The 24,907-nt window shown below is 29.9% G+C and overlaps 1 protein-coding gene across 4 annotated transcripts in view; it reads right to left on the reverse strand.

Moving 5' to 3' along the window:
• Positions 1-20,721, reverse strand: part of LOC111636523 (rab GTPase-binding effector protein 1-like) — an 82,394-nt gene extending 61,673 nt beyond the window's left edge. For 3 of the 4 annotated variants that reach the window (XM_023381804.1, XM_023381803.1, XM_023381805.1), the window contains exons 1-2: positions 19,639-19,743; positions 706-840 (exon numbers count right to left, since the gene is read on the reverse strand). In XM_023381804.1, coding sequence (XP_023237572.1) covers positions 706-840; positions 19,639-19,669 — 166 coding nt within the window. In that variant the 5' untranslated portion in view covers positions 19,670-19,743. Of the gene's footprint in view, positions 1-705; positions 841-19,638; positions 19,744-19,920; positions 20,003-20,603 lie in introns of those variants that run through there. The other variant, XM_023381806.1, reaches the window with a different exon arrangement.
• Positions 20,722-24,907: the final 4,186 nt, after the last annotated feature.

A 24,907-nucleotide genomic window follows, 5' to 3' on the forward strand; every position in this document is an offset into this window, starting at 1 on the left:
ACCATCTTCTTTATGTATATGCACAAGTTAAAATATGTTGAAGAGATCTTATGGCAGCTGATTGCCTCCTATGGCATCTTCATGGTTTCTAGGACTGCCTTCTGTGGCACCTTCATATTATAGAGGACTGCCTGATTGGTGGGAAAACTATCCTTTTATCGGGCTCTCTGACCAATGGCATAAAATGTTCCATGATTACAACGGGATGCACGATGATGTGTAAAGGGGGTAAAAATACAGATGGTGGTCAGAATTACCGATAAAGTCCTATGGGAAGGAAGTTGATTTCCCATTTCTCGAAAACACGATGAATGTAACTTCCCTTTTTGTGAACAATATGTAAGAAATAATATATTTCCTTATACTAAATAACCTAATAAATCCTGATTCTCACATTTCTATTTCAAGAATAAAGTAAAGCATATTTAATAATTGGATAAATAGCCAAATACGATAGTTTGTATTGAAACATGTGTTAGCCTCTGATCTAATGGCTGCCATATATTGCAATCACCTTGAGTTTGCCCTATACTGATAACAATAACAGAGTAATAACATTATGCAATGAAATTAATTATACCACAATTAAATGAAAACATTATTTTACAGATTTTTGATAAAACTATTCTATTTATACATTTTTTGGTAAAATTTAAAATTTATTCAATATAAAACATAAATTAAAGCATAAGTGAATAAACTTGCCTTCTTTTTGAATAAAAAGATCCTTCAATTGTGCTCTTTTCTGACCAAATTCATTTTCCATTTCTTGTTTTTCATGAACAAGTTCCTTTTCTCTTTGTCTGAGCTGCTGTACCAATTTATGTAATGATTCCACATCTAAAATAAAAAGTTAACTTTATAATTATAAAATTATTATTATTATAATAAGTTACTTTTCCCCCAGAAGCTAATTTGTATAAACCTTTTTCCATTCAGAAAGCATTAAAACAAATAGAATTACTTTTAATATTTGAACTGTACATAAATCATGCATATAATCTGACAACTTATAATATATTTTAATATGATAAGTTATTAGAGAATCTATACAGATTTTTAATTTAGAATAATATTTTTTTAGTATCACTATATATAATAAAACTATCCTTTTTTTTAGGTAACTTTGAAAATATTCCTACATGAATTTTTCTCAAGCAATCAATCAAACAAACATTTTCAAAAAGTATTTCAAAATGCAATTTTAAATTTCTCTATTTTGTTAAGCTGTTTTGTTAAAATACAGTTTTTGTTTATTCAAATAAATACAATTTTTAAAAAGTTATAAGTTAAAAGTTTATTCAAGAAATCATGTTAAATCTGAGTACAGTGAAAACTGTTTAAGCAGGATTCTCAGTAAGATGAAAACCAACTTATTACAAATTTTTCCCCCCATATCATACAATTGTATATTATATAATATGCATTATAATGTAATTTTGTCTGCATAAGCTATTGCTTAACTGTTTAACACAAACATGGAAAGCAATTTAAATCTGCAAAAGGTAAAACAATCTGCTTAGATGGGAGCCAGAATAAATAATGAGCAAAAACCATGTGCCTGATAATGTTACCTATGTATTCTTACCATTTTCAGATCTTACTGTTGGCTTAAACAAAAAAATCATCAATGTGTAGTACAACTTCACAGTATCAGTTGTTATATTACTGTAATCAGAATGGCAAGAATGTCAGGAAAAAAGATGAACACACTAAGTTTGAAATCTAAAATCAACTTATAAATAACAAAGAACAACAACATTTAAGTGTATAAAGAAGTCTGCAGAAAATTTAGTTGTGAAAAATGCAAGTTTTTTTGCTTTGTTTCTCAGAATTTGATAAACTTGCATTTTTCACAACTAAATTTTCTGCAGACTTCTTTATACACTTAAATGTTGTTGTTCTTTGTTATTTATAAGTTGATTTTAGATTTCAAACTTAGTGTGTTCATCTTTTTTCCTGACATTCTTGCCATTCTGATTACATTAATATAACAAATGATACTGTGAAGTTGTACTACACATTGATGATTTTTTTTTGCTTTGCTTTTTTTTGCTTTGCTTTTTTTTTTTGCTTTGCTTTTTTTGCTTTGTTTCTCAGAATTTGATAAAGTCAAATGGCTAAGTAGTAAATATCAGGGAGATTCAAAAGGAAAAAAAGAGAAAAACTGGAAATGAAACTTAATGAATAGTAAACAAATGGTTTATAAATGTGAGATCATGTAATATTTCAATTTCAGGACCTATTCTAGAAGGGAAATCTAGAATTATCACACAATGTTCAAAGAATGTCATTTAAGGCTTCTAATGATTGGCTTGAAAGCTCAAAGCCTGACACAAAATAACTTTCAAGCAAATTTGTGAGGACACTAAAGATGTTGACCTGACAATAGTAGAAAACTGGAAGCAGAAATTGACTGAATTATGTAAGGACTAAGAGCCAAAAGATGTTAATGGTGATGAAATAGAACTATTTTTTCAAGCTCACCCAAGTAAAACTTTGAGTTTAAAAAAAGGTAAATGTGTCAAGAGAAGCAACCAATTCACAACTCTCTTGTGCACTTTTGCTGATGGAACAATGGAAAAGCCACTAGTCATAGGAAAGAATCTCAAACCTAGCTGCTTCAAAAATCTTATAGTCAGGATACCAGATATACATATTTTCATCTTGATTCTCCATTAGGATATATTTCAAAAAATTAAATTTTTATTCCAAAATGCAGATGCAATGTATACAAACTATTATAATAATTAGTAAGGTGTTATAAAAATAATTAACTCAAATGCAGTTAGACAGCATTGCATGATGCAGAAAACAACAAATACTTTAATCTAATAAAAAAACTCATTTTTATTGTGCAATTTAATTTAAACACAGTGTAGTTTTTGTTTTCTAACTGCAAAAATTAGTTTTTATGAATTTGTCTTAATGTATTAACATATTCAATTAGAGGCTTGTGCTCTCATCTTTAACAAGAAAAACTTTATAGGTATAGGTCTACACAATTTCCATCTTGAATCAAGAATCCAAACTAAAAATTGTATAGACCCTATACCTATGAAGTTTTTCCACATACATGATTTTGGTACTATGTATACCAGAGGAATAACTAAATTAATGAAATGATTCTTAACAAACATAAACAGTAGGTAAAACTTAAAGAATGCTAACATTTTTGACCCAGTTAATGGACAATCTTCAGGCATGGATAGTTTATGGTCCATTAACTAGATCAAAAATGTTAACAATCTTTAAATTTCAACCACTGTTAAAAGGTGTATTGATTAATTCAGCTGAGTAATCACATTGGTTAGTTCATCCTCATAGACAACAAAATTAAGCATTAAACTTATTTAGCATATAAGCTGGTTAACTTTATCACACAGTGTTACCATATTTTCGCAAATTGTCCGGCATGTCAGTCTATCCAGAGGAGACCATAAAATCAGGTATTTCCACATGGTAAAAACTGGCATGTCTGTTTATCCCAGGTAATACAGGCATACCTGTTTAAGTGAGGTTATGAATCCCTTTCTAGAGAGTGCATTAAAAAAAAGAACAAGTTACATCATATAAAAAGAAATAATTTTTTATTCTAAAACTTATTACAAGGGTTATCACCACCAGGGCCAAAACACATACCCACTCCAAAGTTATTCTAAAACTGTGAAACTGTCAGCATTACATCAAAAATTGCAATTATGTGTTTAATTTCTTCATTTTGTCATCTCTCTAAACATGTAAAATACTCATGGAATTCTAAAAGTGCTTTTTTTATGTTTATTTTATTGTAATTTGATTCAAAAATACAAAAATAAACATATCAAATTTAAGAAACTTGCTGTAAGTTATCTCAACTTACACTGATTAACATCTGCTTTGTGCGAAATTTGAGAGAAAGGTGTTATTTTTAAGGTCAGAATAGATAGATGATGTGTAGACCACACTGACTAACAACAACTACTACTACTAATAATAATAATAATAATAATAAGTCATTAATTGCTTTATTGTCTTGTAAATAAAAACTTTCTTCCTAATTTTAAGACAGTCAAAAAATGTTATTATTTCATTGTACCCAGAAGAATTTTTTTAACATTTAATTAACAATTAATTTTGTTAGATATGATTCATTTTATATTTTAGTTGCAGTTTAACTGGCATGCCGGTCTCCCCCATTTATATGCGGCATGCTGGTCATTCTGCAAAAATACAGTAAAACACACAAAAGACCAGTGGCATGCCAGGACATTTGATGATAGAGAAGCTGTGTTTCTTAATTATTTAACTACTTCTTTAGTAGAAATAAGTCAAAACCGGTTACTTTGTACTCGAATATTTGTAGTCTCGGGAAAAAAGTGGAAAGACAAATTTTTACGACAAACAGATATGTAAATCGTAAATTTAAGGAAAAATAAATTCTAGAGCTTTTTCTGTACCTTGTGCATCTCTCTCATTCATTAAATTTAGTTGTAAATGATGCTGTCAAAGTAACAGTTAATTGTTTAACATTATACAAGAATTGTACACGTTTTTTCTACATCCCCTTAAAGATGGAATATATGAAATCGTAATATCATTGGTTTAACATTGAAATCTGTGAGTAATATAAAATCGGAGAGCAGAATAAAAATATCAAATATTTTAATGGATTTTTTTAAACTCCCGTCAACTATACAGAACTATCATAAAAATATACCAGTAAATTCTTATCGGTTGGGTTAAGTTATAAATCTACTCATGATTTGCGTAATCGGGCGAGGACAGCCAAATATCTAGCGGGCAAGCGGCTAACAGCCCAGAACCGGTCCTGGATAGAACTGGATGCAATATACGTGTAGCATCCACCCAAGGTCCTAGACTTCCACCAGCTAAACCGGGTGAGGTTGGTGCTCTGTAAAGCACATGCATGAATCTGGCTGTTTGGAAACTGACAATACGGTGATTCCACTCCGCCACTAATATTCGAATATACAATAGCAATCTTATCTTTTTTTTTTTTTTTTCACNTATAGAAATTTATAATAAGATACATAATGCAATTATAATAAAATATTGTGCAATTATTTTCATATAATTAAAATTAATATGTATTTATTTTTAGAAAATACAAGGGAAGCGGCGCATCCACTGATTCTAATGATGGCACGCCACTGTAAAAGACCATACAAAAGGATGCTCTTGAAGACTGTTTATCAAGCTATTATAGTTAGTTCCAGATTATAACTGTACCATGATTTGAATTTTGTTAGAATTATAAAACAAAACATACAAACACATCATATTTCCTAATGAAACTGGTGAAATAATCTGCTACAATCAATAAACATTGTTATATATAATTTATTCATTGTTTATAGTTGTTTTTGCCACTAATTTATGCTTTTCTCTGTTGCTTATTTTGTTTAAATCTATTTGAAGCTTTTATTTTGTTTGTGTATTAATTATTCTAGAATGTTCTCTTCAAAGTATTCACTTCAAAACAAAAATGAAAGCAATCATCTACGGTACAGAGAAATTCATTTTGTTGTACATAAATTTTCAAACACTAACCTGTTTTAAGCCTTTATTCATTAGGCAAGATGATATAAATGAAGTAGAAAGAAATGACATTGACAAAGCTACTTTAATTAAGTAATTAACTAACCAAACTTAGATACAGAAATTTTTTTATGTTAATTTCAATTTTATTTCTGTTAACAAAAAGTTATACATTTTTATTTTCATAATATTGCATCAGTTCATAAATTTGATTTATAGATTAAATAAAAACTGAAGAGTGTTTAAAAACATTAAAACAAAGGCACGATAAAACTAAAACTCTTATATTTCTAAATTATCATTTTTGTAATGCTATGTTGTTTTATTTTCTAACTTATTTAAATCAATTTTTCCTAAATTTGTAAAGTTCTATTCTACAACAGATTACACTTTAAAATATTTTATTAAGAATTTTTTGTAAAATTATATTTTTCAAATTATATTGGTCGAACATCAATCATCACACAACTTTCTTGGTAAACTCCGATTTCTGAAACACAGCTCAGATCATTGTTTTATCAGCTCAATTCTTATCTTTACAATAGTACAGTCAAATCTGTCTATCTCAAATCTCATGGGAACAAGGAAAAAAATTTGGGATAGACAGGTTGAGATATAAAGATTCAAATGTAGTAAACAGGTTTGAATCGAGGTATGGTATTTTATTAATACAATATCATGTACATTTATTGTAAAATCACTTACATGTTGTGGCGTTACCACGGTGAATTATTAAAATATAAATATAAAAAGTTCACAAGTACTTTCAGTAATGTATAGTTACCATCTTCAGATGAAATGAATATCACAGTTTTTTTTGTATCAGAGTTGTAGCACTTCTTGAAAAAGCAGTACGGCTAAATGGAACTCCAATTTAAATCGAAATTTTCCTGCAGTTCGAATGGCATCAACTTTTTTAAAGTTGATGCCATTTCTTTATTCCCATCAATACCTCATTTCGAGGCTGTCATGCTCGCTAATACATTGATACTTAATTCTAGCTTCCCAGCCTCAAATGTTATACATTTATGTGAAGCCCTTTTACTTATAACGGAGAACAACTATTTTCAGTTTATGGTACTATATATAGACAAGCACAAGGGGTACCAATGGGATCTCCACTTTCACCCATCCTAGCAGAGCTAATCATGCGCAACATAGAATGGAGAGTACTTGACACCCCCTAACCATCCAATACCCCATCTTATACTTACATCATGTTGACAACATTTTAATCGCGTGGGAGGGTTCCACTGAAAATTTAAAGCTATTCATAAAAACGTTGGTGTCAGTATATGCATTCATCAACTTTACGCTAGAAGAAGAGTCCAATACCAGAATGCCATTCCTTGATCTAGAGATACATAAATCTCCAGATCTTCAATTTTCAGTTTATCACAAAAACAATAGTATACCACAGATTATTCCTGCTATGGCATTTCAACCAACACACTATCTAAACTTGGCCATCACTTCCCTTATGAGAAGAGCGTTCCTTCTTCCTTCTAGCACAGTATTTGTAGAACGGAAATGCAACTTATCAAAAAAGCAATGATAAAAGCGGGCTATTCCCAAGCAAAGTTTTATCATCTTCGCAACCGAGTTAAAAATAAATTATATCCATAATCGTTCCTTACTAACAAAAAGGACCTAAAGATAGCACATCCCCCATTACCATTTCTGGGTCCTGCATCACTCAAAATTGTACACTTGTTTAGAAAAAATGGCTATATGCTACCACTATCTACACAGCCAACATTAAGAAGATTGCTAACTAATGATAGAAACCCCATCGATATGAGAGAAATCGAGAGTTTATCTTATTCCATTACAACATAATGGATCAGGAGAAGATACTTATTATATAGGAGTGACTGGCTAGAACACTAACATCACGCATCTCAGAACATCAGGATGACATCCGTAATAGCCAGCCATCAACAGAATTAGCCAGAAAAGTCCTTGATCAAGACTACCGGCCGGTTTTGGACCAAACAGAACTATTGAAAAGATGCAATAATCATAAAGAACTCTTTATTTTGGAAAACCTATATATTTCAACGCTTTCACCATGTAATACCACAACTCTGGAAATCTCTAAAACATGAACTACTTTATTTAAACGTTACGTTACATATCAGATTGCTAGAGCTTCATGGTCATATAGCAACCATAGTTTGCAAAATTTTATAATTTTCCGAAACATTTTCGAACTGCAGGAAAATTTCAATTTAAATTGGAGTTCCATTTAGCCGTACCACTTTTTCAAGAAGTGCTACAACTCTGATACAAAAAAAATTGTGATATTCATTTCACCTGAAGATAGTAACTATACGTTACCGAAAGTACTCGTGAACTTTTTACATTTATATTTTAATAATTCACCATGGTAATGCCACAACACATAAGTGATTTTCCAATAATTATAAATGTTGGCATGAAGTGTCAACTAAGTTTAATATCATGTACAGTACCATACCTACCTGTATTAGGTAAAAATAAAACATTTTTGACATTTGTTAGCAGAAACAGCTGGTCAATATTTTCTGATGCCCGACTTTTTTTGACTTTTTGAAGGTAAACAATAGCTAAAAATGCATCCTGACTAATTAATATCTGCGTGATATTCAAGGAAAGTTCTCAACATTTCAATGGCCTTTTCCACTTCTTTTGTGATAATAAATTAAGGTGAATCCTTCTGATCCTCTAGTTCATTGTCGTCATCAGAAACTCCTCTTGCATTTTCCACGATCTCCACATCTATCAGCATTCCACATGTTACCAGAGAATCATCCACATCCAAAAACTTCAAATGAAATGTCTAGATTACATATATTCTTGATGATTATCCAATCTTCTGAATTTACTTCACTGGTTTCTATGTCTTTCACCATGTCAATGATATTTTGTTGTTATTCCTCTTCCTGATTGTTTCTTTACTTAAACCCAGCTTTCAGAAAACTGTTCTTGATTGTCTTTTTTGTAACATTCCTCCAAGCATAATCTGTCATCCTCATTGCATCCAAAACATTTATAGAGGGAAGGGTATTGCCATTGTTGATGACATCTTACAGTGGAAAGCAAAAATCTTAGTGTTGTTTTAGAGCAGGAAGGATGGAATGTGCATTGCAGTTATTAATAAAAGAAGTTTTTCTTTTTTTTAAACCCATTGATTTGTCAATTTCTTTCAACCAGTCACTGAAGATTTCATTTGCCATCCAAGCTTTCTGGTTTGCTTTGTATGTTATAGGAAATGATTTCTCTTTTGAAAAACATCTAGGCTTTGCAGAACAACCAATCATTAGTGGTGGAAGTTTTTCACTTTCACTTTGATTAACTGCTAAGAGTAAGTACAGTTACACATATTTTACTCTGTTTCCCACCTCAGCACTTTTGTTCCTTGAATATCTCAGTTCAGTTGGGTAAACATTGAGAAAAAAAAAGCATTTCACCTGCACTGAAGACATCCACTGGCTAATAGCCTTGAACAAGAGAAGAGAGCTCCTTGATCCACTCTCACAAACACTTTTGCTCACAAAAGGCACAGATCCACTTTTGCTGCAAAGTTTCCTGAAGACAATGTTGTGTCTACTTTAAATCTTGAGCCACCTGTTGCAGGCTTTAAATTCACTATGGCTAAGTCTTTTAGCAAAATTTTTTCCTTTTGTAACATCATTCTACTAAGAAGAACCTTGGTCACATGGTCACAACATGGCACAAGCCATTTTCTCACACATTTGTCTATTTCTGGAAAAGAACATTTTCAATTTTTTCCACTTTCTTGTTGATGTTTTCAAAATTTCTCTCTACTGAATCTCTATTCTTTATCATCATCGAAAGAATACTTGACGGAATAACAAAGTTGGTCACAACTTCATTCTTTCTTATCAGAGGATTTCAGTCCAAAAGCTTTAAGATTTTCATTTTTTCTTCAATTGAAAGGACATTCAACTTTCTTTTCGTACCAGCCATTTGCTTCTCTTAATATCGTAATCACAAACTTAAAGGATGTCTAAAAACCATTAGTCAAGGAAAGTTCATTAAAATCCATTATAACAGGTCACCTGGAATAATAGCAAATAAGGTGCAAATCAAACTCGCAGCCAATCAGAGAAAAGCAGTTTTAATTACATCTATGCACTGTATTGTTTATCAACTACAATTTTTGTTATCAAAATATAGTTGCCAGAATTTGAAATGATTTTAACACTTCAGTCCATAATTTGATATATATATAGGTTTTGGGAGAAAATTATTCAAGATAAACATGTAAAATATATTGAATTTAGGCTGAAAATGCATGGAAAAATAAATTTTGATATAAAAAGATTTTTGAGATAAACAGGTTTGACTGTATATGATAATGTTTCTCACACTGTACTAGACTGCTCTTGGGATTGAAGTGATTTGGGAGATTTTATCATCAATAACAACAAATTGCATATGTCTCATCCAGATCAGTCAACAAAAGTTATAACTTTGGCAGACTTCATCTGAATGTGATTCTGCTCTGGCATTAGAAACTGGGGAACCCATTGAGAATAAATGTATAAAACATGGTTATTTATGCTTCTTTTAATTTTGTTATTTAACTTATTCTTTATTTGAGGTGTGATGATAAGATGGCACCAAGAGACATCCAGATGAAAGTGTAAATTTAATTTACAAATTCAGGAACTAAACTACATTATTTACATAAAACAAGTATAAAAGAATAAAAAAATTAATATAAAAAATTTAAAATTCAACTGAAGATACTATGCTTAAAAAGTAAACTCATAATTTGTGATAATTACAAAGAAGAAATTATGATATTGCACTAGAAACAGAAGCTAAAAAACCCTGTCCAAGACAAAATACTTTTGAATGTCTAGAGAGAGAGAGAGAGAATCTTGGGACTTCATACATGCAACTCAGATGGACAAAAGAAGCGAGGGGAAAAAGCTCTGACACTAGCTCAAATTTTATTTTTGAAAAGAGAATTAACAATCAATAGGAACTAGGCTAGAACAAATGGGCCTGATTTTGATCTAACCCCAGCAAAATCCTAAGGGCTAAATTTAGATATTTTAATGTTTTATCAATACTGATCTGAATGACTAGCAAACAAATTATGGAAAATCTGTATACATATTAAAAGCAAAATGTCCCATCCCCATTGAAACTGAAACCAACACTTTATAAAGAAGCAGCATGTAAATAGGTCACACTGGGTTGCCTGTAGGGTCTGCAATTCATTTCTTGAAAGGACCACTCAACTTCGTCTGTAGACTTTGGTATGAATTCTTGGAAAGGATTAACAAAGGGAAGGAAGATCTTTTCATAGGGATAGGAGACAAAAATACTTTTGATCATACTTGGAGTTGAAGAGACAGCTATTCGTTTGCTCCCATAGCAAATATTCTTTGAGTTGATTTTTGAATAATAACCTTTGGTTACATACAGAATACAGATATAGTTTTAATTTTCAAATATTTTAAATAATTTTTATCTGTATATATGTTAAAAGCAAAATGTTCTTTCACCACCACACAACACAAATAATATAAATTTTAAAATGAATTTGATTTACAATTTGAAAATTTCAAAACAACTTTCAAATGCTTTTTAAAAATTTTTTAATTTTCAATTGATTTGATTTTAATTAGTTTTGATTTTATTTTAAATTTTGGTTTTAGTTTCAGTGTAAAGGTCAGAGTTTTAATTAAGTTTTTGATTTAATTTATTTAGTATTAATTTAATTTTAATTTTTATAATTTATTTTNTTTTCTTTTGCAACATAACTATAGAGATTGTTTTATTGTTGTTTCACACAAAAAATTATCAAATTTAAATTTATTTTTAATTTTTTAGTAATTTTATTAATTTTTGTTTTATAAATTTGCCTGCTTTTTTAAAAATTCTTTTTAACTTTTAATTTTAAGCAAGTTCACATTAATTGAACTGTCAAGCTATGTGGTTCTGGATAATAGGTAAATTTTCAAAGGATGTTTTTGACATCTTTTGTCAGGAAAGATCTCTTTGACAAATATATCATTTTCTCTCTCTCCTTCACAAAAGATTATCATTACAGCTGCAAACTGTAAACTTCACTGCATAGTTTGTTTTCCACATTCCCAAAATAAAATATAAAGCATTTTACTAAAGTTGACAAGGTTTTTAATAAAGAATAAATATACAGAATTCAATTAAAAATGAAAAGAAAATAATAATAATAATTTCCAGTACTTGAACTAAATTATCTTAAACTTCACTGCAACATCAGAGCTCAATGATGCAATGCACATCCACAGGAGGATGCCTTTCCTATGGTCTCACATGTTTCACTTGCAAGTGGTCATGAAAAAACTGTATAGACATTCTCATGGGAAATGTTTAACATATCAGCAAGTTTATTGATGATAACTCAGTAGTCTTTTCAGATGACAACAGCAGCATGTTAAGTTCTTTAGTCAATATGCTCACAGTCTACAGATCTATCTGCTACAAGATTGTTTCTCAAGTTTCACAGAATATTTTAAAACATCAAAATGCTGTGGATCATGCAAGAAATTCTACACTATATGCCTGTTTCAACATTTTATAAGATTTTGTTGCTGCTTTCTGCATATAGAAGCAAATTTCAGCACTGTATACTGCTTGTCACAATTTCTATTTTATCATATGTAGGACCTATGATATTTGCTCTGTGCACTTCAGAAACTAAACAAAGCATCCTATTTCTGTACAATTTTTTGGACAAATGCATCAATAATCATCCTTTAGTGTGATATAGATCACTGTAATGCTATACTTTCAACAGAAAAAACTCAATCTCAATTCATTTTGACATCCCCATATGTATTACAGTATATATTAAAATAAATAATACACATTATATAGATATACTAGCTGCAAGGACCCGCTTCGCTGGGTTTTTATTTGTTCGTACATTTGTATGTAATATAGTTTTTTTTATATATATATATATAAAAGACTGTTTTTCTAAGTAATCTAGAATCTAGCTGCAAGGACCCGCTTCGCTCGGTTTTTAAAAAGTAACGATAGTGAAGATTAAGATAATTACATTATAGCCAATCTTACCCGTTTTCACAGAATGCAAGAATTAGGCCCCCCGTTTCCAGAGTAATTAGAGACCTGGTCCCAATTCTATTTCTGAACATCTCCTGTTCACGTCCAGTCAAACGAACTATTTTCAACGTTTCTGGAACGTTTACATTCATTCTATAATCGAACCAATATTCGAATTTTATGTTCGAACAAATTTGAACAAAACATTCAAAATAGAAAGCCACTTTCAACCACTTTCAAGCCCATATCTCCCGCACCCTTATAGCTATCAAGACGCAACCCCACTGGTGCACGAATGGAGACTTGGGGCTACTACCACATACAAACACCATTCATGTGCGATGTGTAGTTTTGGCGGAAAAGTGAAATATAGGGACACACACATCCATTTTTATATATATGTATAGATTATTTTTATAAACAGCAGTAGACATAACAATTGTATTAACTGAAAATCAATTTGTAATATACAAAATATGAAAGTAAGTATTTTCAAACCTTGAAATCAAATTTTTATAATTTAAAAACTTTTTATTTCAATCCTTAAAAATTAAACAGTTTTAAATAAATGGTTAATTAAAATTTATACAATTTCCACCCTATGGACATTAAAGGTCTTTTTACCAAGCCTATTATGGGTTTAGTCATATTCACAAGTCCATAATGATAGTGTCTGGATGCTGCAGAACAGTCCCTGACATATCTGAGACAAACCACCCATGAAAAATTCCTGTGATTTTAATACAGATTCAAACCTGGATTCCTCAAACCAGCAGGGCTTATAACCTTGGATATCTATATGGTTACATTAAAATATATTCTATTTATTCTTATACAATCCTTTTAAAAAGCTTCAAAGTTTTCCTTTTAAGGGATATGAATTTAAAAAATTCATTGCATCAATGTATAGTATAATTAACAGAAATGACTAACATATTATATAATCAAGTAAAAACGATTCTCAAGCAATAAACACAAAACAGTAATATAAAATTTAGTTCATCATTCATGAACTAAAAAGAAAAAAAAAAATGCTTATTTCAAGAGAGTTCTTTTCCATTATATTTTATTCTAAGGAGAAACACAAATGATAAAAATTTAGAAAATCAAAGCTTTTTACCAAATAAAAAGTTTTGGGGATTTCTCCATCCCATCATCAGACCAAAAACAAAAAATATTTTTTTGGGTTGAATGATGGGGCAGAGAAGTTCCAAAAAATATTTTATCCAATAAAGAAGCTTTAACTCCTATAATTTTTAGTATTTGTTTTTCCTGATAATACATGGAATCATTGTATTCCAAAACTTACTATATGATACTATCCCAAAGAAACAAATACAGTCGACCCCCTATAACACTGTTGATTTTTCCGTTTTATATGAATTCCATGTTGTACAAGTCACTTAGATTTTACAAATAGGTGTGCTGGGCTGTGAACGGCTCAGGTATTTGTAAAATCTAAGTGACTCAAACAACATGAAATTCATATAAAACAGAAAAATCAACAGTGTTATAGGGGGTCGACTGTATAAAGTTTATAATAAATGAAACACACTATTTTATTCAACTAAAGAAACTGTTAATTGTTTTTTTTTTTTTAAAGAAGCAAGAGATAATAAAAAAGGTATTCAAAAGTAATCACATTACTTATCAGATATAAATTTAAAAATAAACTTTTTTTATAGTTTGTATCAGACTATTATCTTAAATATGAAGTAGTATTATAAAGATATTTCAGCTGCATTAAAAAGATAATAAACCTAATTTACAATTTTATTGTTATTTCAATTTATATTGAAACTATGGAATTTATATATAAACTATGGATAACAAAAATTTAAGACATTTTAATCTATAAAACATATCAAAAATAAGTAAAAAAAAAATCTTTTTTTTATTTAATTAGATGAAATTTTAAAATATATTTTACTGAAAATTTGTATTTGTTTGTTTTAACTCATTTTAAGAAATATAGATACTGTTAACTAACAGCTGGAAATTACAGTTTGCATATTTTACTGAAATGCACAATGAAAAAAGGAAATTAAAATTATGCATAAAATCGGTTCAATAAAAAGGACTGAACTGTTCTTTGTTTATGAAAAAATCTATTAAAAAATTTCACTTAGAATAAATCATCAATAATTTGGTTTTAAACTTGTTTACACTTCTAATTTTAACACATTGCTTAAAGCACATTAATCAGAAGCAAGATTTATAGCTAAGATTGAAGAACAGTTTGTTGAGATCTCATTTCAATAGATAAAATTTCACTAACATTGAACTAATTAAATTTATAGATGATAATATAAAGAATAACATATTTCTACATAATTTTATTTAAAATATAATTGTACCCTGTAGTCTGTCAATAATATAGCTATTCAAATAACTTATGATCAGTCTATATCATCAATATGTTCAAAAATATCATCAAGAACAATAGTAGAACCAAAAGCAAAGTATTTGAAAAAGAACACCTTAAATTTTGTAAAGAAATAAATAAAATTTTAATGTATTTTGTGATTACATTATTACTGTATTCTTGCATATAATAAGATTTGTTATTGACTTAATTTCACTTTTGAGTTCTGTACAATACTTGTGATTCTTAACACTGACACACCAATGTGTTATTTGCAGGGCTGTGGAATTGGAGTCATGGAGTTTATGTTTTAGTCGGAATCATCAAAAAATCCGCCAACTCCAACTCTTTTTTACTTCTCAGCTTGCTATGTACATATATAAAACAAAAGAGTATTGGAATCATATCAAATTTGATCCTCCAAGATTTTTGCAAATCTACACATTTGGAGACCACCCAAACCCCCCAAAGAAATGTCAGGGGAAAATGTCAGGGGAAAATTAAACAAATTAAATGCAACACACGTGTGTTGCATTTAATTTGTTTAATTTCTTTATTCTCTGTTCTGAGATATTAAACAATATCTCAGAATAGGTAACATTTAAGAAACAAAATTTGGCACTATAGCTTGTGTATAAAGGGGCATTAATGATATAAAAATTTTGGTTCTTAATTAAAGATCGACAGGGTGAAGACATGGCAGAGGTCATGTGTCATATTTCCAGTGTGGTCGGACTTAATGAATATTTTACTAATTATTAATGCTCACAATTTTTTAAAAAATAAAACATATCTCTACCCTCAAAATTAAGCTTTTTGTCATTTTATAATAGTACAGTAAAACCTGTTAAGATGTTCTTGTCTAAGATGTTATAATGTGTATGGGGGCACAATTTCTTCAATCACTTTGAAGCTTAATAACTCCTGTATTAAACCATCTGACTCCGATTTAAAAACCACAGAAGTTATAGGCTTCAAACAGTGTAAATAAAATTGTGCTCCCCACACACACACACAGTCTGATATCCATACATACAGAAAAATTCCTGAATCTTTTGCATATCTCGACATTTCAAGATGTTCTGAGTCCAAAAATTTTTTCATTTGGGAGGGGTCATTTTTTGACTAATTGCTAAACTTTCCCTCTGTTATATATAACAGCCGGAAAAGTAAAAATCATTGAATACATATTTATATATTGACTGTGTCATTACTTAGAGTAGTCTTTTAGCTTGGAATGAAAAAGTTTCTATGTTCTATCTTTATTAGAACTCTATTTATTAAATATTTTATTCTGAGGTCATGTGATGACATCAGAATTTCCTGGTCTATTTTGGTAACAAGTCCGCCCCTGGTCGGAGTCAGATGGTAAGGCAAAGTCGGAGTCAGAGTCGGTAGATTTTTACACAACTCTACAGACCTGGTTATTTGAACACTTTCAATTAAATAAAATTTTAATGAATTCAATATAAAAATTGAAATTCCAATATAAAAATTGATTAAAATCTTTTCATTGACAAGTTTAAAACTTTATGAACAAATATTCTAAAAGAGCAATGAGTTTAAGAATGTAACCTATACTGTGCTTAAGCATTTTAAGATAATTGAAGTAAAAATTTTGAAAATCACTCAATAAATCTTAATTTCAATAAATAAAATTCAAATTATATGAAATACTTTTTCTGTTTGTGTTAGAAGATACTCAAAAATTTAACTTTGTAAAAATCAAATGACATCTTGAATTAAAACTAATCAGTTATTCCAGTAAAATATTAAATCATTTATAATTCAAGAAAAAGAATCAATCTAAACAAATGAATTACTTAGGAATGACACAACATTAATGGATTAAAAAATTTGTACTAGTTTTAATCATGTAAAATGTTACCTCAATGACAGACATATCAAAAGAATTTTCCATATTGATAAAATAGATATTAATATTTTATTTATGCTTTTTTATTATATTTTACTTACAATAACTCAAAATTGATTCTCTGTATTATAGCACTCATTATCCATTAATTTATTTATTTTAATGCAAATTTATTTTGGCTTATGTTAATATTCCTGAATCATTTCATATAAATACAGTGGGTGATTGGTTAACTGATCACCCACTGTATATTTAAAATTTTATATTTGATTTTCATAAATACATATAGACAACCAAGATCAAGTTATTCTAATGATGAAAAGATAAGGCCAGATTAACTACCTTTAGTCCAAATTTCATAAATTAATCTAACCTTATCATCTGATTTTCATAAGTTTATTAATCTGAAAATGCTTCTTCTAGTTCCAAGAAAAAATATATTCTATCTTTTTTTTTTTTATTATTTTTCTTTACAAAAAATTCTATTTCTGCTTAATGTTTTATGTCCTGATTATATTATGTCTAGTATTTTAGAAATAAATGAAATTTTAAAGCTAAGCTATTATCATTTTTAAAAAAAAAAAGTCTCTTAATATTGAAAAAATATAATATTGTCTGTAGTAATAATAGCAATAATTTGCAACTACATACTTTATTTCTGTGCAAATAAGAGTATCCTCTTATATGTAAAAATCACTTGTTTTCATATTTTGAAAAACATGTCCTGTTTCAATTATAAGAGTACTGTTTTGCTGTGTCAACATAAATTAAATATAAATATAGTAAAATGATATAGTGAATATTTGGTTACATCTACTTGGTAACCATTATTAATTTAAAAATTAAAAAATGCTTCTGACACTAAAAAAGTTTTTAAAAAAATACAGTGGTACCTTATACTTCAAATGTTCTGAAGTTTGAACAACACTTCTAAGTTCAAACTGTGCACAGTGAAAAAATGACTTATTGTATAAACACCATCTGTTGTGCACTCAAGCCATCTCTTGCTCTCATTGTGAAAGCATCTTGTGTTCATGTATATGTATTTTCAATGCTTTTTTTTGCTTTATTTTTGGTGTATTTGTTTATATATATATAAACAATATATAACATATAACTCCTACCTATTAATCAAGACATTGAAAAAATTAAATGTGTGGAAACAATGAAGCCTAAGAGAAGAGTTATAGTATTGACAATTGAGTTGAAAAAGGAACTTATCACAAAGCACAAAAGCAGTACATTTAAGGCAGATCTGGCAGCCATGTTTAAGATGCCAAAGCTGATGGTGCACCATTCTTAAGAACAAGGAAGAAAAAAAAAAGTAGCAGCAGCAGCAGCAAATATGGCTAAACGTGCAACAATGTTTACCTCTAGGAGATTGCATGTTATTGAGGTGAAGGAAAATCTCCTAATGTAGATAAATGAGAAACAATTGGGTGGTAAAATCATCTTCAAGAGGATTATTTGTGAGAAAGCTAGCAGCTGCATAATGTCCTTAAGAAATGAGACATCACTAAGGTACAGTAAATGCAAATTTTATGTGATTGTACAGTATTTTATTTATTGTTATGTTTTAATTTATTATGTAGGACATTTAATTGTGTACTTTTATCTTAAATTATGTGTATTTGCAGTTTAAATTTATTGAAATGGGTATTTTTTAGGGTCTGGGAATGAATTAATTCACTTTTATTTTTAATTGTCTATTGGACATTACTCTTTAATAGGACTTTACACTGGTGTTTAAAAATTGACACAATAATGAGAGTTAGTTCAGAAAAAACAAATTTTCTTTATTAAATCACCTGTAGTAGTAACTTTTTCTGTATACTTAAATGTGTTTCGGCTAACACGCCCCTCATCAGCAGTATTACTACAAACAAAGTAAACATGTATCCTAATATGTACAATTGGATTATATTTCCAAAAATTACAAATTTACTTAACTGAATTTTTATCAAGGTTTTATTTGCCATTTAGCTAAGGAATTAATTCACTTTCCATTATATCTAAAAGGAAAAATTTATTTGGACTTTGAAAAATTCAGTTCTAAGATCTCCCAGAACAAATTAAATTCAAAGTATGAAGCACCACCTAGTGATCTTTAGGGACTTCATGGAATATAGTGCCAATCTTGCTCCATCTATAAGAGCATACTCATATTATATGCAGAAATATGGTAATTGGCAATAACCATCTTAACATTACATATTTCACCTATCTTTTGCCACAGCTCATGTCCTAAAGACAGAAAGTAATAAAATCACATAGAAAATCAAAAAAGCAAGAAAAACACCGCAGTTCTACCTGAAACTAAGCATGCATAAATTTTAACAAATAATAATAATTCAATTCTTAAACACTAAATTAAAAAATAATTAAAATCAGTCTTAATGATGTTTCATACTACTTTTTCATTTAACGTAATGTTTGTTAAATTTAAACAATACAAAGACATCAGTATACATTATAATAGTGTTACATCAAAAGTTGGTAAATGAGCGCCTTATACTGTAGATTAGCAATATGCACGACTATATGTAGAGGATTTATAGATATTTGCAATTAAAAGTTGTCATTAAGGTTTCCTATGCTAACATACTCGTTTACCTAACGAAAGAAAATAATACAGTTATAAATTACATTACGAAACCCAACATTTTATTGATGAATATGTTGTAAGAATTGCACCGGTTGTATTTATTTAAGAATGTTTTCAGTCTTAATCTAAATACATTAAAAAACGAAATAAACGATATTATCCTAGAATTTCGGTGCTCACCATCGAGATCATCGACATCTCGGCTTTCCATTTCGATGACAACAGTGTCGTTTACAATTCAACATAAATTCACATCCGCCATTTTGTTTTAGAGAAGTGTCGCCCTCTCAATCTTTCTAATTACTTTTGATGCAGACGTATTTATTATATAAGAAGTTTTACAAAACAGCCGGCTAATTTAATAATTATATTTTTGTTTAAAATGTTTTATACATTATTTAATAGCTTTTAGACTTATATTTATCCGTTATTTAAAGTTTTCAAAAGTTTAAAATACTTTACCTATTTCGGATGATTCCTATTGTTATCCGTTCCGCTAGAAGAACACAGACGTGGCAAATCCTTTGTGGCGAATCCGATGTATCTGTATAGAAAAGTGCAAAATTTTATAGTAATAAAATTTATTTTTCTTGTTGGAGTTACTATCGACAAATAACGAAGTGTCTTAGAATGGAAGCGATTGGTAATTGTAATAAAAAATTTATAGAAATACAAATATCAGTTTGCGAACTTCCCGAAAAGAAGTATTAATTTAAATATACAAATGTGTAAATTAACCTTATCAAAATACATTGAAAATTCATAATTATGTACTGTACTGTATATATACATTTCTCTTCGATTTTCGCAATAATTCCCGCAACAAGCAAGAGAACAACATAAATAGTATCATATTGACTTTATTGATAATTTTTGTATAATATACGGTGAGTTTTGAAACAGTTGTTGCTTTTCATATAAAAAAGTACAATTAAAATTATACAGTTGGAAAATTCTTACATGTAAGAACAATCAGGACTTGGAACCAACGAGGTTTCGAACGCATCAAACAAAAATGCTTTTCATTTGATATCATAATCAAGACCAGAGCTCCGCAACAAGTATGCCGCGGCACAATGCATCCAACAGAGAGATAAGCAGACGCGAATATGATACATATTAATTCAAAAGAGAGAATGATTTACCTATTACATGCTTTTTGCCACTGACGTTTGAGACAGAAGGAATTCTAACAGGCTTCAAACTTTTACACTTTACAGTCATATTTCACAGAATCTGTGAACATGTAAATTTGTCGAGTCGCTTGTCATAGTCACCATCCCACTTTTTGTGAAGCGACAAATAGATTATGTTCGCGTGCCTACGATCACAAGACCCAAATCATGTGCTTTTCACGCTAGAAATGCATGATACTTCGTCCAGGATGGTTCCGGGTTGTTAAAAAATAAGAATACCGATTATAAACTAATTTTAAATATTTTTATATTATTACAAGTAAAAAACAGAAAATCGGTAATTTTTTAATGTACTCTGTAACTTTATGTACTTTTTGTATAATTTTATTTCTGGTATACTACAGAATTCTAGGAAGTACCTAGGTGTGCCTTACGTGAAAAAATGTTGCGGAGGATCAAGATAATTGTTATGATTATGAGTCGGGTGATTCTTTTTTTCAGTCAAGAATTAAGTTTTTTGGAGGATGCAAGTCCCATATTTTGCGGCAGGAGATGGAATTAGGAGAGGAATATCTTTTCCGTTCTGAAGAGAACACTAAAAAAAAAAAAAAAAGCTAGGCACAACCACACATACTAAAAGAAAAATACTGTAAATACTGTAAAAATACTTGAACATTATTAAATTGTGGAAAGAAAATTTTTAACATAAAAAAAGGAATGAATTTTGAAAGACTTGCGAGATAGAAAGAAAGAGAATTTTATTTATAATTATATTTAGTTACTTACATTATGTATTTCTTTATTTTGTTTCAGTTAATTTTAATTTTGGGGGTTGAGTTATATTAAACTTCAACCTCTATCTCAACACTTCACAACTATAGTTTAATTTGTGTAATTTCATAATATATTTGAGTAATGAATGAAATTGCATATCACTAATTTATGGTTTAAATTTGACTAAAATATTAAAAAATATTTTATTACATTTATTCTATTCGAGATATTAGTAAGACACAAGAAAAATTTCATTTTTACTTTCCCGGCTGTTATATATACTGTACATAACAAGGGAAAGTATTGGAATAATGTCAAAGTTTTGTAAACATGTTTAATTTGAAATTAATAATGTATAAAAGACCATTGTTAAACTTGCATAGGAAGCTTTTCTTCACTTCTGCTGATCAGAGTATATTTATTGTTCATTGTCCGAATTAATTCCCGTGCTTGAACTAACCGGTCGAACTACGAAGCTTAATATAACTTAATATAATAAACTTAAATATTTAATTCATAACTCAAAGTTTAATAGTTTAGTTGTGTTAATCATAATTTAAAATACCTGTAAATAAAATTTATTGAAATTACAAAATTGTCTTCTTGTTCCGTCGTTAAATAATTTGTTTACCAGTATATTTAGTAGTGTTAGAGTCAAGTCTACAACTAGTTCATTTACATAGAAGATTTTTTTATAACGCATTAATATCATAATTATAGATTAATACCTCGAAAATGGGCTCCGCGTAACTTGGAGCCCATATTCGAGGCTGTTAAGGCCGCGTTTCTTTATGCAGCGAGAGTGAAGCCAAAATGACGTCACGAGCAGCTATCACTACACGTCGCTGCATCATAGTTTAGAAAGGCCGCGTTTCTTTATGCAGCGCTCGAGAAGTGCTTTACAGCGAACTTTCTGAAACCCGTTTCTAAATGCAGCGCTGCAATGTAGCGAACCGTTTCTAAACGTTTGCTGCAAGATGTCGCTGCAGCGAAGATAAAGCAGCTTTTACTTTTGCTACACGTGTAAAGCAAAATGGACGTTTGTGTGTATAATACGATATTATGCTGTAAAAATAAAAAAGTCGAAGTGACTGTTGATAAAAATATTATGGAAATATTAAGAAGGATTAAATTTTATGAAATGACTCTGAAAGTTATGTAAAGAATAAGAAAATACTATATTTTAAATATAATTATATATCTTTTATCTCTTTACTTTGTTCACATTTATGGAAAGATAAATGCTCGATTCTTTATATCTCTTTATTTAAATATTGTAGTTCTTTAACTAAAGCACTATTTTCGGCTGTAACTGGAATTAAAGGATAGATTATGACGTCCGTGTTTCGCTCGAGCGGAAAGCGTTTCTAAACTATGATGCAGCGACGTGTAGCGATAGCTGCTCGTGACGTCATTTACGCTGCACTCTCGCTGCATAAAGAAACGCAGCCATAGCGCGTAAAAAACAAACTGTGGGATGATGTTCTGGTTTCTTTGAATCCCGGACTCGAGGAATTTTACTCCATCATTCCCCACTCTCGTCAGCCATACTTATAACACAATACTGTGTAAATATAAAAGTCAGTTTTCTGAAATTTCTCACCAAAAATGCTGTACCTCCCATTAAATTTTTTACGGTCGCTAGCTTCAATTTTCCATTAATTATAGTGGAAATCCACGAAATTGGCAACATGAATATCGGCGACGGTAGTGTACTCGGATGACTGAAGACAATTGAAAATTATTTTAAAAAGGTTAACGATTAATTTGAGAACTCTAAAATACAGTAAAATATGATTGCTCTCATTTAATATTTTCTTGCTATTCTATATAAGTTTTGTTACTACAACGTTTTAATATTATAAAAATAAACAAATGTTTTCTTCCCAAATGATTAACTATTAACTATTTAATAGTTAATCATTAATCACCTTCCAATAATCCGACACTGTTCCGATCTCATACTGTATATGTCGGATTATCGAAATTGTACTGTACTGTCAAACATCTGAACTTTAACCACCGTAATCATTAGAGATTCGCTCTGTGTTCCGCGCTAAAATTCAAAAGAATGAATTATTATTAAAAATAATTAAAAACCTTTACTAAAAGACCGTATTATCCTCAGGGGCGGATGTAGGCTTTTCGGGGCCTAGGGCTTATTGAAGTCCAATGGGGCCCCATTTTTACCAAACCTAACCTAACCTATTAACTATTTTTTACTATACCAATGGTTTACAAACTTTTTTGATTCTCGGTGCCCTTGCTAAATTCAGATTTTCGCAAGGCGCCCTATGTCAAATTCTAACAAGTACAATTTGCGAAATAGCAAAATAGCCAATATCTTTTTAGTTAAAGAGTTAGGACGTTAAGTAAAAAAACAAATAAAACACGTATTTAAGGTAACAAAAAATGTAATTGAACATATTCAATTAATTATAAGACTCACCAGTGGCCATGGGCAGGCCCGCCGTAAGCGGGCGTGCAAGGCGTGCACCGCACGCGGGCGGCACATTCAGGGGGCGGCAAATCGAGCGATCGGTCACGTAATATTCAAAGTCATTGTCATAATGCCCACCCTACTTATAGCATAAAAAATGTCTCCGCATGGAGAAAAAAATCCGACCGGCGCGCAATTACTATATACTTATTTATATTATAGCGTTAACAGCGCCTCTATTGGCATTTATCAGAATTAAGATGCAATGCGAAACGTCTGTTGGCAGGTTGAACCTGGCGGCGCCCGAAAGCCAAGTACCCATAGTCGTGCTCTATGACAGAAGTTGACAGGACTGGCGAAAATGGGGAATCCCCACAGAGCTTTTTTTCTCAATTTGTACTTGTACGCATTCGAACAGTTCTTTCGCATATCAAATTGCAATTATTTTGTTAATAATTCTTCTGACATGAATCTAAGTATAATTAATGATATTTTAACTTGGTTAGGATTTAAATCTGAAGCTTAAAGACGATTCAAGTAGCGAAACAGACATTGGCGGTATTGATTTGTTTAATGAAATCAATACTTTAAAGTTGCATTTTCCAGAAAACCAGTCTAATGATCCACAAACCCCATTACAATATCTTTTTACTAATGATTTAATTTCAACATTTCCGTACACAGCAATAGCAGTAAGAATATTACTTACATTGCCGGTTTCAGTTGCATTTGGTGAAAGGTCCTTTTCAAAGTTAAAAATTATAAAAAACTATTTAAGATCAACAATGCACCAGCAAAGACTAAGTAATTTAGCTTATAGCTATAGTTTCAATTGAAAATGAAATATTAGACAGCTTGGATACAAGAAAATTGATAACAGATTTCGCAAACATGAAGGCAAGAGTTCAATTTCTATAGATAAATATTTTTATGGTTTTACACTTAAGTAAACAAAAATAACTTAGTAATAATAAATAGTTCTTTTTGTAAAGTATTTCTTTTCTTTTTTCACACCTTTATGAGACAACACTAAAGAGCCTTTCTGGCAAGCTCAGCGCAGGTAGTCGTAGTTAAACAGGGGGCGGCATAATCGGTATTG

This window comes from Centruroides sculpturatus, unplaced genomic scaffold, assembly GCF_000671375.1.
Source record: "Centruroides sculpturatus isolate CEXI.00-Female unplaced genomic scaffold, Cexi_2.0 scaffold1057, whole genome shotgun sequence".
Lineage (NCBI taxonomy): Eukaryota > Metazoa > Arthropoda > Arachnida > Scorpiones > Buthidae > Centruroides > Centruroides sculpturatus.